Source organism: Loa loa (assembly GCF_000183805.2).
Source record: "Loa loa unplaced genomic scaffold supercont3.24, whole genome shotgun sequence".
NCBI lineage: Eukaryota > Metazoa > Nematoda > Chromadorea > Rhabditida > Onchocercidae > Loa > Loa loa.
Window position 1 is genome coordinate 347,957 of NW_018108204.1, and position 13,643 is coordinate 361,599.

A 13,643-nucleotide genomic window follows, 5' to 3' on the forward strand; every position below is an offset into this window, starting at 1 on the left:
ATATATATATATATATATATATATATATATATATATATATATATATATTAGTCATCATCATTCCAGAACGGCTTTATATATATATATATATATATATATCGATGCAGTCATCCATTCGGCTGTCCATTGTCCATTGGAGGACACAGACACTTGATGTCTACTGTTATTCACTTTCTTTTAGTTCGTTTGCAACGCTCAAAAACAGTTTGACAGTATAAAATATATGATGGAATTAATGAATTGATTTTGATGGAATTGATATATCAATTCGTACTTCTACCCTCATTTAAAGTGTTTGGTATTGTGGAATAGACAGTTCTGATTGTTAATTTACTTTTATTACGTTTTTTTTTTCATTAAGAAGGCTAATTAAAGATGAAGTAATAAGAGAGTAGAGTTGTAATAGTAGAAGTAAGGCATTTAACTATTTAAACAATGTCTTCTTATTGGGTTTTAATTCAACCAAAGAGATGCTCGAATTGCGCAGTTTGACAATTAAAGTAGGTGGTTACTGAAACTGAAAGAAGTTGGTGATATGACGTCGAAATCAAGAAGTTGATTTCTTGAGTTTCTGTCGTTGCAGCACTTGCGCAAGTAGTGCAATTGTGACGCTTTCATTTACTGCTTGTGGTACCAAATTCTTCTGCAACGTTTTATGTTCTTGCTTCTTAAGTAGACCACTGTTTTGCATTTTGTTCAGTACCTGTACAATGAGACATATTGATTACGTCCTATAAAATCATACCATGCAATTTGCAACAGAATTCATCTCTTAGGACACTCTTAAAAGTGATCAGTCTTTGTCCATCTATTTTCTGTCATCATCTCAATAAATAGGTGTGGCGGATTAAGCTTAATAGATTAAGGGAAATCCCTAATATTGATGAGATCTTAGGATGTTACTCTCCAAAAAAGGACTTTTTCGAGAAGTTCTGTATTCATTGGTAGATCACAAACTGCTTTCCTCAAATTTCCAACAATTTCTTTCTCACTTATTGATACATCTTCATCCAACAACTTGTTAAACGCTTCCTGAAAGTAGTGGACGATGATGTACCGGTGAATAGCCATTCATTTTGGGTTCAGTTCCTTGGATTCCAGCAAAAACTGACTTTTAGAATGTTTTAGATGTTGCACATCACATTAGATATCATTTCATTTGAAATACGACGATGTCAGCAAATTCTGGCCTTACTCTTTTGTGGACTGTTTTTTAGCCAAAAATTGATTCACTCACAAGTGTTACTGTTTTTTCCTCTTCTGTCCCATGAAATTACTTACTGTTTTTTCCTCTTCTGTCCCATAAATCTCGAGAATTGTTCGTATTTGTGCAAGTCCGTCAGCATACGATCGATCTTGTGGCTCGTTCGGTTCACTTTGTTTTGCATCAATGCTAAAATTTAAATATAACTCGTAGGGGAGTAATTTCTGCACTTATGGAGGAGAAAAGTTGCTTCTAATCATTTAATGAAGGAAGTGAGAAGTTTGAAATCAAAACTGCAACTTGCATCTGAGAAATTTCAAAATTGACAGTCGATCTTTCAATGAAACGCATTTTCTTGTAGCAACGCGATTGTTTTTTATCGAACATAAACGCATTTGTTTTGTTAAAGTCACCAAGTGTTGGACGATAGTATGTTTTCAGTTTCAAATCATTTAATTTAACGAATTTGTTCAAACAAAAAATTTACTTCATATCAGCAGGAGATGCTGTCATTGTCGCTTTTCCGTTGTCCTTCACACATTTCAACTTCTGAGTACTTTAAAATAAAATGAAGTAGATTTGTATTCTAAAAACAATTCTTAGACATCAAAATGAATAAGATTGGTTTTCCGGATCAAAGTGAAATCAAAGACTGTAAAGGGTTAGGGTGGAAAAAACAAAACGAAAAATCATATCTGTTTGAACTCCATTCCCTTCTCTATCTCTTCATCGGGAATCCTGAAATGTTCCCAGTCAATTCAGCAATTCTAACTTTTTTTTACTCGTATTAGTTTTAATTTTACTGATAATGAATAATAATTTTAGTGATCTCCTAGATTTTTGGCGTCATACCTGAATTCTGCATCTTGATCACTACAACTTGTTGGAGTATCTGTTGAGGAAGAGGCCACATTTGATGAGCTGATTTCATTCATCACTTCTTTCTCTTTGATTTTATTCGGTACCAACATCATTTCCCGTTCTTCTGATGATTCTGATTCTGCAGCACTAATTGAATTGTACAAACTATCCATTTCTTTTAGAACTGAATTGTTACTTCTTTTTGAATTTATTTTGTTGCCTACAACCGGTGCTGCTGTCGTCCCCTCTGTCCCTTCCGTAATGTTGTAATTTCTTATTCAGACGATGACATACCTGGTCCCTGGGTAGTGTCACTTTTTGTCTTCGCAGTTTCATCCGTTGTATATCGGACTCGTTTTGGCGCTGTTGTCATATCATGTACTTTACCCTTTTTCTGAATGAAAACACGCATGATTTTCCGGTCATTACCGCGTATTCTATCACTTTCACGTGTCGTTGTTGATGTAAGATCTTTTATTTTCATGTTATACTTCGTAGGCCTAACGTCTACTTTTGTTCTTACCATTTTTTCTCCTGATTTTGCGATCATTGCTATTCGTTTTTTTTCTTCACCAGTGAGACCGTCTTTCTCATCGGTTTCAGATATTTCGTTTTCTGTAATTGGACACAGCTGTTGCGAGAGACTTTTTTAATGTGATTGAAATATCTGGTTTCACCGGAGAAGAAACTGTCATGGCTGGAGGGGTTAAAATGCCCGTTGTTAGTGTAAATGGCGATGCTAATGAAATGAAGCTACCTGGTAATGTTGCAGAGGTAGAAGCGGATCGTTTTGTTTCCCCGATACCTTCCAATATCTTATCCTTTCTTCCTCGATCTTGTAAAAGTTCTTTTTCTGGTTTTCTCCTAAAACTCAGTTTTCCCCGAGCTTTCGCTTCTTCACTCTCCTTTTCACTTCCTGACGTTAACATTGCATCCACTCGTTTCATTTTTCTACCAAGTTTATCACTACTTTTAAATTTTTCTTGCCTGTTTCTTTCATTTTTTCCGCCTCCCCCTCCACTTTAATTTTTTTATTACCAACTTCACCTTTCTCCTCGTTTATAGTACCCTTATCTCCTTTATAAATGTCATGCCTTTTTACTTTCTTTGCTTTACGATTTTTTATTTTATACTGTTCACTCGTATTTTCCCAACTATTTCTGTGTTTTTTGGCTTTCTTCGTATCTCTAACCTTTTCAGATTCATTAAGCTCATCAGAAACCTTTCCTGTTTTTCCTTTACTTCTAGCTTCTCCTTTCGTTGCTTTTTTTCTGATTCGCTGATACTCTCTGATTCTTTATCAGATATACTTCTGTCTTTTTCCTTTCTAGTCAAATCCCTCACTTTTATCTTCCTCGATGACTTTTGAGATTCAACAGGGACTTTAAATTCCCTACCCTTTTTTCTACTTACTTTCTCCATCTTTTTTCCTTCCTTCTTTTCTGATCCACTGATACTTTCCGAATTCGTACCGGACGTGTTTACATCCTTCTTTTCCACAGTCATTCCTTTTGCTTTATTCTTGCCCAAAGTTTTCGTGAGTGTTTCTTCGATAATTTCAGCAGTTTTTGCCAGTTTCTCTTCTGACTTTTTGTTCTTTATTCTCTCCTTTTTAACTTTGTTGACCTTTCTCGAATTTTTCATTGCACAACTTCTGGGACTTTTTACACTCTGTTTGATTTCACTTTTAACTCCCGTTTTCCTTGCCACATCAGTTCTTGGATCTAATTTTTCATTAGTCCTTTTCACAGTCTTCTTGGAGGAATCGCTTGATTGCTCTTGCATGTCTAAAAATTGAAAAGAGCCAGAATCGTTCACAATGTCATGTGCAGGTTATCTTGAAAAAGCTCAGTAATTTGGAGTGAAAATCCTAATTTCTCAAGGATTTAGAAACATGGCTATGTGTTATCAGAAAGTGCAGATTTACGGTAAGAAACATTCTAGCAAGGAAACATATTGCAATTAATATAATGCCATCTAATACTTCATATAAAGTATGTATTAGATATATCAAAGCAATCACAGTTCTTCTTTCCTTTACTTTAAATATTTAAATATAATACCATTTTGGCTGCGAATAGGTCAATGCTACTGTTCAATAAGATTAAAATTTTACAAATTTATTCGAAAAGGGCTTTTTTCAGAGTTTCTTCGCAACCTTTTCTGTGATTCCTTCTGTCGTGATGTTTTTGCGCCTCTTGTCTCAGCTTGTCTCCTCTTGTCTCTGTTGAGCTGCTTTCCGTTTTACTTTTTTCAATTTTTTTCCTGATGAAATCACTACCCATATTTTTCGACATGCTGTACTTTGTTTTGGGTTCATGTGAGAATTCTTCCGAACGATTATTTGTTGTAGGTAACCCTGACTTTCTGCTTTTACTCACTTTGTCCGAAGAAATCTTGTTTCTGCTCCCGTCCATGTCCGGGGTTTCTTGTTGGTCTTCTAGCTCTTCAAATTTCTTCCTTTTTTCATGCATCCTATTCTTGGAACCTTTATAGTTATATTTCAGTTCACGATGTTTTTTCCTGTGTCTCTTATCTGCACCTGCAGAGATCCTAAAAACGAATCTTCAACAGCCCTTCATAATTTTCTATTTCCGGATGCAAAACTAACACAGTCTTGCACTCTTGCACTCACAAATTATGCTGTCGAGATCAAATGGTATCAGAATAAAAATCGTAGAATTTGATACCCAAACTCTTCAAGCAACAATACCATTCCTTTCATTTTGATCATGCGAGTATGACCATTTTCAGAGTTTCTGACCAGTCACTTAATTGCATTTTCTGACTTTTCAACAGTAAACATGACTGCTCATCTGTCTTTTGAAAAAAGTCAGGGCTTCAACCTTATAGGTCATAAGACTATCGGTAGTTTGAATCATTTGACCAATTCATTATGAATGAGCAAAAAACTTTATGGTCAAAAGTACTATAATAAAAAGTGAGCTGTTATTTATTTAACAGGATTTATGCATTTGTACACTTTTTTTTAGCTTGCGTGAAGTCCTAACGCTGACGTACATGATCACGACGACAATCAGCATTAGTAGTAAATACCTTTTAGATTCATCACTTTTGTATTTGTCAAGCGGTTTCGTTATTTCTGTTACACTCTTTAATATCCAATCATTTTTCGAATCCATTTTTTAGAGTACAATCTGTAACTGCAAGTTTAAATAAGTTTTTGATGGGTTGGAATACAAAAGAAGTATAAAAAATTTGATCGCACAGAAAATCTAATGTTGAATCTACATTTTATATATTCAGCTGTGAGACGAAATGTATGGGTTTAGATTGACATTTCGGTCCTCTTTTAGAAAAATCTTATTTCACTATGTAAGTTCCAGAAATTTAAGCCAGCATGGTAGAAGTATACGTGTGCAGCATGCAGAAGCTATTACTTTCATTAGTGAATGAATTAAATGAGATAAGAATGAGGTGTGAATATAAACCCATGTTTATGGGAACAAAATTTACACATGTTTACATCTGTGGATAAACAACTCAAGTTGAAATCCTTATGAATGATTGGAAACAAAGGGAAGTGGGACAAAATATCTTGATAGTTCATTAAAAAAAACAAATAAAGACTAATGAAAAGAACATACACCAGAAACGTAATACCGGCCGTTCATCAAGTCGCTTAATCACAAATTACCGGAGAAGCCTAATATTTCCCGCCTTTATTGATGAAAACAGCCGAACAGAAAGTGCACAGCGAAGCCGACATTTGTTACAATAAGGAATAAAATACGGCTGCATGGAGTTTCCAAATTACTTTTAAAACTCATTATATCCACAAAATGAAAAAAACAGCAAGACAAGTCCTCTGAGCTGCTTCAATATTCTTAGTGTTAGAATACTTTGAAAATTTAAAAATTAGCTGGATTGTGAATAATGTTTTGGCAAAAGATGCAAGAAATACTAATTCCGAAATAATAATCTAATAAGTTATAGAACAAAACTTTCAGGTTTTCAAAACTCCAAGTAGAATCTTGACAGTTTTTATGACTGATCCACAAATACTTCCAAATTATATCCATGAGTCACCAGAAATTCGTAGAGTGAGTGACGTCCGATGAAATCCATTAGTTTCAAACAAACTGAGATTGCTATATGTCCATCAGAAACTGGAAGTGATTTTGGAACACTTTTAGCACAATAAGTGAAACAGATGGTAAAATCTTGGCCACTAGAAAAATTGGTTAACTGAGTACTACGATACTGCTCCATTGCAGAGAACCCCGAAATTCAAATACCATCCAGAAGAGAACGCCTATCATGACTAAAAAATTTTATCTGAAATATAAGCAGCTCATTTGCAGATATTACAATAATTACAAGACTTTAAGTAATAAACAGGTTTGAAGCGAACTATTCAACTGCAGGAGCACACATACATGCATTTCAGCTGTTAACGAAAGTTTCCAATCGGCCAACGTCTGATTGATCTCCTAGCTTTTCCAGACATCTAAAGCAGTGTAGTCAACAAATTGCAGGCAAAAATAAACATATATGAAGTGTATAAAAATATGAAAGCGTCAACCTTATCATCCAAGCTTCCATATAACACCACACAATTTCACATTTGATCTGTACAAATGCTGGTATCCTTTTGATGACTCTTCCAAAGTGCGTGTTTAGCGTAGATTGTTAACTTTACCACTTTTTATCAAAGACTGATCAAACCCTGCTGACAGATTATATTTATGCGGGAAAAGGAGTCATAAATGCTATTTTGCCAAAGATGACGCAAAATCATTATTTGACATAAATCGTTTCAGATAGCAGCATTCAAAGATTTTTTACATAAAGTATTTGAAAGAAACTGTACCTATTGCATTTTTTACCGGAATGAAAAACGAGATCTATATTATAAATAAAGTGTATCAAAGGACCTCCCATTAAATAAATTGGAGTTCGCACAAAAGAACCACCCTATAAGATCTTGGAAAGAATGAAAAAACAACAGGCAGATATTCTCCTAAGAAATAAGAGTTGTTTTCATTGTCCGAATAATTTTGCAAGTCCTATTGTTAAGTAATTATACCTACGACGACTTTTGTATATGAGATTTATAATTTATACATTTCGTTCATCTCGCTTAATAAGATAAGGAACGTTACAACTGAAATAAATTTAAAAATAGCTAAAGAAGAGTGTTGTATATTTTGAAATATCACCATTGCTATTTGACAAATCTTGCACCGTTTTTTAAGATGATCCACTCAAAACGTCTTCCTGTGCAACACTTTCTTCCCTTCGTCTTCATATTCCTTTTTGCTAACCCACATTTTCTTGAATGTATCAAGACTGGCTAGAATTGAACCCCCTATCCAAGTACCATACAATCGCTCCTGCGGTGCGGATATTCGAATTTTTACGTCTTTCGGTGCCAATCGACGCGTCTGTAACCGACATAAATTTTTTCCATGGATTTTAATGGAAAAGAAAATTTGTCTTGCTAAACAAAATACTGATAAATCAAGCAGCATATGTTTAGCAAAACTTACTTCAGCTAATAATCGATCACCAAATCCAGTGAACATAGTTGATCCGCCACTTAATACAATATTGCTATACAAATTCTTACGCAGATCTATTTCACAACGCTGAAAAAAATAGAATTTTGTATTTAGTAAGAATAAAGTAAAGTTCCCTTCCAATCCAACCTTTTCAATCTTGTTTAGCTGAAGCAAATCCTATTTAGCTGACGCAAAAACCAGGTTTAAATCTGAAATAGCACAGCTACTTGTAAAAGTTCTCTGGCTAGAGCAAAGATAGCGCTACCAATAACTAGAATTTAAAAGCTTAGGAACAAAATAGAACCCTGATCTCCTGCTACTTTCGTTCATAATTATTATGCTTTATTAAACTGCGATTATGAATTACAAGAAAGACAGAAAGTTATTTTCTCCTTAAAACGCATAATATACATGGTGCGTTTGCTTGAGGCATGAAACTACCGCCCATGTATGTGATTAATCTGAAAAAATTCAATAAATTTTAGAATTTGATATTTGTAGCTATCATATTTTCAAATTTCATGAATTTTTACACTTTCCGCCATTTTCGAGAGAGCAACTTCACTTCATTAAAGACCGTAACAACCCTTGAACTATACATTTAGCACTATCATGGGCAACTGATAAGAAACAAAAATTAACAGATATGTTAAAGTGCGTACTCTTATGGATAAATCGAGAGCATTAGCAATGCCTGGCCACTCTTCGCCAATAATGTCTGGCCGAAATAGTATCTCGGCAGCACGAAATCTAGCTGGTCCAATTTCCAGTGTTGAACCATCGGGAAGTTTATATGCCGCCTGAATTTAGAAGCCGCTAAAGTTGTAAAATTGCTGCAGGGAACCATATTTAGCGAAGTCCACCTTGACAACTATTACAATAACTACAAGCAAAATGAAACATACTTTCTCGCTTTCGTTATTTTCTTCTTTTGCAGCATTTGTTGCAATGTAACACATTTTTTCTTTAATTTCTCGGACGATTTCAAATTCTGATGAACGATGAAAGTTTGCTCCTTCTTTACGAAGTAAGAGACGAAGATATCTGGTCACATCTCGTCCTGCGACATCCATTCTCTCAATTCTAGATTATTCATAACTGACTCAATTTTAGTTATATCGAATGCAAAAAGAACAGCTACTGATAACAGTAAGAAACAATCAACAGTCACGCCAACGATAATTTGATAAAAAACGATAAATATCATTCCAGTATGTTGGTACGTTTGTTAGTATTATCCTCATTTCCAGTAGTACGCATTTCAAAAATTCTTTGAGAATTAAGTAATATGACTACAGTGATATACGCTTTACTGCATCTTCGCTGATGGCATAATCGTACAGTCCATCAGTTTCTCAAAAGAACTCATAATGCAATCCGGTTCAATTTATTCGCTAGTTGGTTTGTCAAGAATGGGAAGAGAACATAACAAAAACTGAAGCACTGTGAAACATATCCAAAAATGATTCAGAAAAACGGACCCATGCTGTATAGCAAAACCTTCGAAGATAGGCACAACATGTGTTACACCATCTCCTGAATCTAGAACGACGCCTGTTGTACGACCTGTCGAATAAAGTGAAAGGACAGCTTGCATTTGGATGTGCAGTGCAGGTATGTTAAAAGTTTCGAAAAAAATTTCAGCCGATTTTTCTCGATTTCTAAGTGGATTTAGAGGTGCTTCTGTAAGTAACACTGGATGTTCTTCCGGGAATATCTGAAATTATAAAAACAATATGAATATGACAAACAAATCCACCAACAAAGCAAGTTTCGTTCAAAACAAAGAAGGACGAAGTAAGGATTGAAATAAACAAACTAAAATACCTGCAACTGATCTTTACTGTAAATATACTGCCATACGCGTTCCATATCATTCCAGTCCGTTATTATGCCATGTTCCATTGGGTACTTCAACGATAGCAGTCCTCGATACTCCTGTGCTTTGGGACCTAAATGAACATAAGTTCTATGAAATTGGATTCAGCACAAAGCTAATACATGAGGCAAGGAACCTAACAGAGAGCAAACGTGCAGAACAAATCTGCAAACTGTTCAGCAAATATTCAAAATAATTAGGCAACAAGTATATTTTATACATAACGAAAGCAAAAAAACTCGACCTATGAACAAATCGCCCTCGAGAGCACCAGCCATTACTCTGGTATGCTTCGGTCGTCCGACAAAATTAGCAAAACGACATTTCGGTGTCTGGTCACCAGCAAATCCAGCCTTTATTACTCCAGACCCATTATCGATAACAACTGGCTGATTTGCTATCACATCATAAGAATCCATGGCTCAACCCGTCGACAAACCTTTCAGGTATTAAACACTAACAAAGAAAATTTCAAATCACGTTTTGCTTGGTAAAACAACCAAACACACAAGACTGCATTTATCCAAAATGCTACAAGTTATCAGGATATTTACAGCATTATAAATGAAGCAGAAAATAAAAAGCTTAATAAAACTAAATATGCCGTATGAACTACGCCAAGCATTCCCACTATTTTTTCGTCAAACAGTTCGACTGTGAGATTGTTATAGAATTACAGGAAAAAAATTCCAAATCTAGCTAAGCCAACCAACTCAATTTTAAGCGTTTAATTTGTTACTACAATACACATGAGACTTTCAGCAACGGTACCATGCAATGCGATCCGTCATTTTCCGTGGCTTTTCAACAACAGATGAAATGGATATAAACACGAGGAGTTGAGAAATACAGCTCTAATTAGTTGTACAATGTTATGATTAGTGTTAACAAATTTTATTCCATACAAAATAATATTAAAAAGCAAAAATCGAAACAACTCGATAACAGTCCCTTACTGAGTGAAAATAGGACAAAAGAAATCACGGTTTTTTATTAACCTCCTTTCTTCTTCGATACACCAACAGTGCGACCTTTTCTACCTGTTGTCTTAGTGTGTTGCCCACGTACGCGAAGTCCCCAATAGTGTCGAAGTCCTTAAAATACTAACGACAATAAAATCGAGATAAAAATACTTCAAGCTAATAGTAAACCCTTTGCAAAACTTAAAGTCGCTTAAGTTTTCAATGTAATGAACTTGATCTCATAAAGAGATGTGCTTATACGCAGAACAGAGTCAAGTCAAAATTTGTTTGGCCAAGGAACTATTTGTCCCTATTCCAATCAACGGTTTTTTTTTTTTTTACCGAACCAACAAATTATTCAACAGCTGATCGGCTACAGACGATACAGGACACGTTTCCCCACCACAAACGTACAACCACAGCGCATAACCATAAAAAGAAATCATTTTTTTCCGCCCCTACGTCTGCAACCACTCAACATACAGCCGATTACTTTTTTTTTTTTTTGTATGCATACAGACTGATGTATCTGTACCTCTATGCAGACGGATTTTCTTCAGTCTCTCCAAATCTTCACGAAGCTTATTATCAAGCGATGTAGAAAGCACCTGAAAAACGGATAAATTTGGTGAGTACAAGCACGTAATTGGCCAAAACATATTCAATAAACGTATAGCCACAGCAAACCTTACAATTATAAAATAAAAACCTATAACCTGAGAATACTTTCCATCCTTGATATCCTTTTGCCTGTTCAAAAACCAATTCGGGATTTTATACTGACTGGGATTTTGCATCACTTGCTGTAACTTCTCCAAATCTTCTTCCGATAGTTCGCCAGCACGTCGATTAATATCAATATCAGCCTTTCGGCAAACAACAAATGCAAAACGTCTGCCGACACCCTGAAATTATTCATTTTGTGTCTAATAAGCAAAGATATAAGCAAAGATTAACAAGGTCATCGAGGTGTCTAGTCGTCTTGTACATCACTCTCATAATAACCATTAATAAACAAGCTTACAAAAATTGTACCTTAATAGCAGTGAGTGCGAATGGTACTTTTCTGTTTCCATCGATGTTCGTATTCATAACACGATGAATATGCTGAAACTTCTCCGGTATTATCAACGACATCTTCCGTCTCTCTGCTCTGTCTCTGCAACGTGATTGCAATTATCACCATCATATCCTTTACCTATACTTCTCGTACCTCGGGAATCACCGAACCTCCGCCACCCCCCCCCACATGTCTCACAAATCCCTAAAGTTTGTACAGCCATTGGTTTACCTCTAGCCTATGTCACTACGACCACCTCGCGATGAAAACAACTGCACCACCAATTAATGAGCCGATAGTGTCGTCGCCCAGGCCACAAACGATATGTTATCATTGGTTTAGGATGATTAGGATAAATCCTTAGTTTCATTGTGCCTCAGATGGAGAAGTTTCCTTTCTAAATCAGCAGATAATGCTACACGGGATAGAAAACTCAATCTATTCACTTCAGATGTCATGCATTCCACTGCGCAGTCATGCATTTTATATTACCTCATTCAACAAAACAAATAACTAGCTTTCAGAAATCCAGGAAATATTGAATTCATACGTTTGTGAAAATGGGAAAAAAAATGCTCCGATAAGGGGATACTTCAACATTCAGAGGAACGATCTAGATTCTCTTTAAATTTAAAATCTATCAGCCGGTATCCCACGACATTGCGGACACAACACCATGATCAGCAGACCTCCCCACAACTACCCATGGTCATATCCAGATAATGCTCAGATTAGCTGACACTGTTCCTGCTCACTATGAAATTTGTCATCTTCCCTCACTTTATTATTTGCGTGATGTCGTTTGTGACTATATCACGTGAGAGATCTGAGAGATGTCTACGGGGGGGGGGGGGGGGAGAACGTCATAGATGGAACGCTCGTATGAATTCATGCCAATACATGAATTAATACGGAACATTTTCTTGTCCGTTGCGTGAAGTCGAGAAAGTTTTATTGTCTGATGTAGGATGATCGAAATGAAGAGTTCATTTCAGATGATTGCCCTTCTTTTGTGGTTTGCAACAGTGTTCACAACAATTTCAGCGATATATGAGGACCAGATTGGCAAGTTCGATTGGTTAGATTCATAAATAATAATTTAATTAATTAAAGATTCATTTTTCCCCTTTTATCTTTCATTTGTATACAGAATAAATAAATATTACTTTGCTGATTTGAAAAATTTTGAAATAGGTGCGATTCAGGCATCATAAATACGTTGGTTGTGCTCGGGAGCTGCATATGGAACGGCTGAAGGGTACGAAATTACCACATATATTTGTTTCAACGGAAGCTGACATGGTCGCATCATTGAAAGCATCGACTGGACAGATAGGTACCATTTCATAATATCATTCACTAACATTGGAAATATTGGGGATGTGGGACTTTGGCATTTTCAGTCACCCAATGCTAACACACTAGCTAACACACTATTCTTTGTCTTTGAATTTTTACGGTGAACGTTTTCTGAAAGCAAGTAACTGTTGTACAGTGTTGTGGTATTGCCAATATACTAGATGATGATGGGGGTGTGAGAGAATACATATGCATCTATTGGTGGGTATACTATAGCGATACATAAATGTTGTATGGACAGGAAGGGATATATACAAAACAGGTGAGTGTTCCTTCATCACCTAACTGTTAGATTGTTACAGCTTGGAGGCAACAGTTGGAACGTGCATCTGCACTTCAACTCTCATTCTCACCAGCGGCCAAATGTAATTCTTCATATTCATTGTAGCTTTTTCTCCTCGATTTTGAGCTTTGCTAAACATTTAATTTTGTTTTGTTTCTGTTTTGCTGTTTTAAGTTGCATTTTTTACCAGTTCAGTAAGAGAGTTTTCAGTATTAATAACAGTAACAAAAGAAAATGAGGTGGTGCGAGCATGGAATCGAGATAGCGGAGTATTGGTCTGGGAAACTCAAATTCAACAAATTACTCCTGGGTAATAAAGCGGTTCATTCACCATATGAAGCGTTCACAAAATGAGATTGATTTCAAAAAAAATGCTGATAATAAGAATATTTTTAGAAAACCTAGAAGTGTTCAGAAATCAAGTTTTTCATTTAGGGAATGTATCAGCTACAAAGAAAAAAGAAGTAATAGGTCAGTAATGCCAAGGAAGGAGTAATCTATATATATGCA

General features: G+C 35.6%; 5 protein-coding genes across 5 annotated transcripts in view; 1 reads left to right on the top strand and 4 right to left on the bottom strand.

Moving 5' to 3' along the window:
• Positions 1–547: 547 nt before the first annotated feature.
• LOAG_16867 (hypothetical protein) lies at positions 548–3,012 on the bottom strand (the record flags this gene model as incomplete). The annotated part of the gene is made up of 7 exons (XM_003143475.2): positions 548–703; positions 919–1,032; positions 1,282–1,393; positions 1,692–1,760; positions 2,057–2,249; positions 2,360–2,680; positions 2,823–3,012. The coding sequence occupies 7 exons, from the start codon at positions 3,010–3,012 to the stop codon at positions 548–550; spliced, it is 1,155 nt and encodes a 384-aa protein (XP_003143523.2).
• A 175-nt stretch (positions 3,013–3,187) lies between these two features.
• LOAG_16868 (hypothetical protein) lies at positions 3,188–5,208 on the bottom strand (the record flags this gene model as incomplete). The annotated part of the gene is made up of 3 exons (XM_020449525.1): positions 3,188–3,852; positions 4,224–4,618; positions 5,123–5,208. 3 exons carry the CDS (start codon positions 5,206–5,208, stop codon positions 3,188–3,190), a joined length of 1,146 nt encoding a protein of 381 aa, XP_020306947.1.
• A 1,804-nt stretch (positions 5,209–7,012) lies between these two features.
• Positions 7,013–10,147, bottom strand: LOAG_07944 (beta-centractin). Its single transcript, XM_003143476.2, has 7 exons — positions 9,714–10,147; positions 9,418–9,542; positions 9,072–9,307; positions 8,496–8,673; positions 8,253–8,390; positions 7,579–7,677; positions 7,013–7,473 (listed from the first exon to the last, which is right to left on the bottom strand). Exons 1-7 carry the CDS (start codon positions 9,886–9,888, stop codon positions 7,294–7,296), a joined length of 1,131 nt encoding a protein of 376 aa, XP_003143524.1. The 5' UTR covers positions 9,889–10,147; the 3' UTR covers positions 7,013–7,293.
• A 225-nt stretch (positions 10,148–10,372) lies between these two features.
• Positions 10,373–11,600, bottom strand: LOAG_07945 (40S ribosomal protein S18). The gene is made up of 4 exons (XM_003143477.2): positions 11,467–11,600; positions 11,148–11,336; positions 10,967–11,039; positions 10,373–10,563 (listed from the first exon to the last, which is right to left on the bottom strand). The coding sequence occupies exons 1-4, from the start codon at positions 11,566–11,568 to the stop codon at positions 10,463–10,465; spliced, it is 465 nt and encodes a 154-aa protein (XP_003143525.1). The 5' UTR covers positions 11,569–11,600; the 3' UTR covers positions 10,373–10,462.
• An 880-nt stretch (positions 11,601–12,480) lies between these two features.
• Positions 12,481–13,643, top strand: part of LOAG_16869 (PQQ enzyme repeat family protein) — a 6,179-nt gene continuing 5,016 nt past the window's right edge. Inside the window, exons 1-4 of the mRNA XM_020449526.1 lie at positions 12,481–12,569; positions 12,697–12,827; positions 13,153–13,215; positions 13,344–13,443. Coding sequence (XP_020306948.1) covers positions 12,487–12,569; positions 12,697–12,827; positions 13,153–13,215; positions 13,344–13,443 — 377 coding nt within the window. The 5' untranslated portion in view covers positions 12,481–12,486. The remainder of the gene's footprint in view (positions 12,570–12,696; positions 12,828–13,152; positions 13,216–13,343; positions 13,444–13,643) is intronic.

Coding starts and splice junctions, on each gene's coding strand:
- LOAG_07944 (XM_003143476.2), bottom strand. CDS start 9,888: ATGGATTCTTATGATGTGATAGCAAATCAGCCAGTTGTTATCGATAAT. Junction 8,674..9,071: donor GGTTTTGCTATACAGCATGG/GTCCGTTTTTCT, acceptor TGAATAATCTAG/AATTGAGAGAATGGATGTCG. Junction 7,678..8,252: donor CTCTCGATTTATCCATAAGA/GTACGCACTTTA, acceptor TATTTTTTTCAG/CGTTGTGAAATAGATCTGCG.
- LOAG_07945 (XM_003143477.2), bottom strand. CDS start 11,568: ATGTCGTTGATAATACCGGAGAAGTTTCAGCATATTCATCGTGTTATG. Junction 11,337..11,466: donor TCGCACTCACTGCTATTAAG/GTACAATTTTTG, acceptor GAATAATTTCAG/GGTGTCGGCAGACGTTTTGC. Junction 11,040..11,147: donor AGGATGGAAAGTATTCTCAG/GTTATAGGTTTT, acceptor TCCGTTTTTCAG/GTGCTTTCTACATCGCTTGA.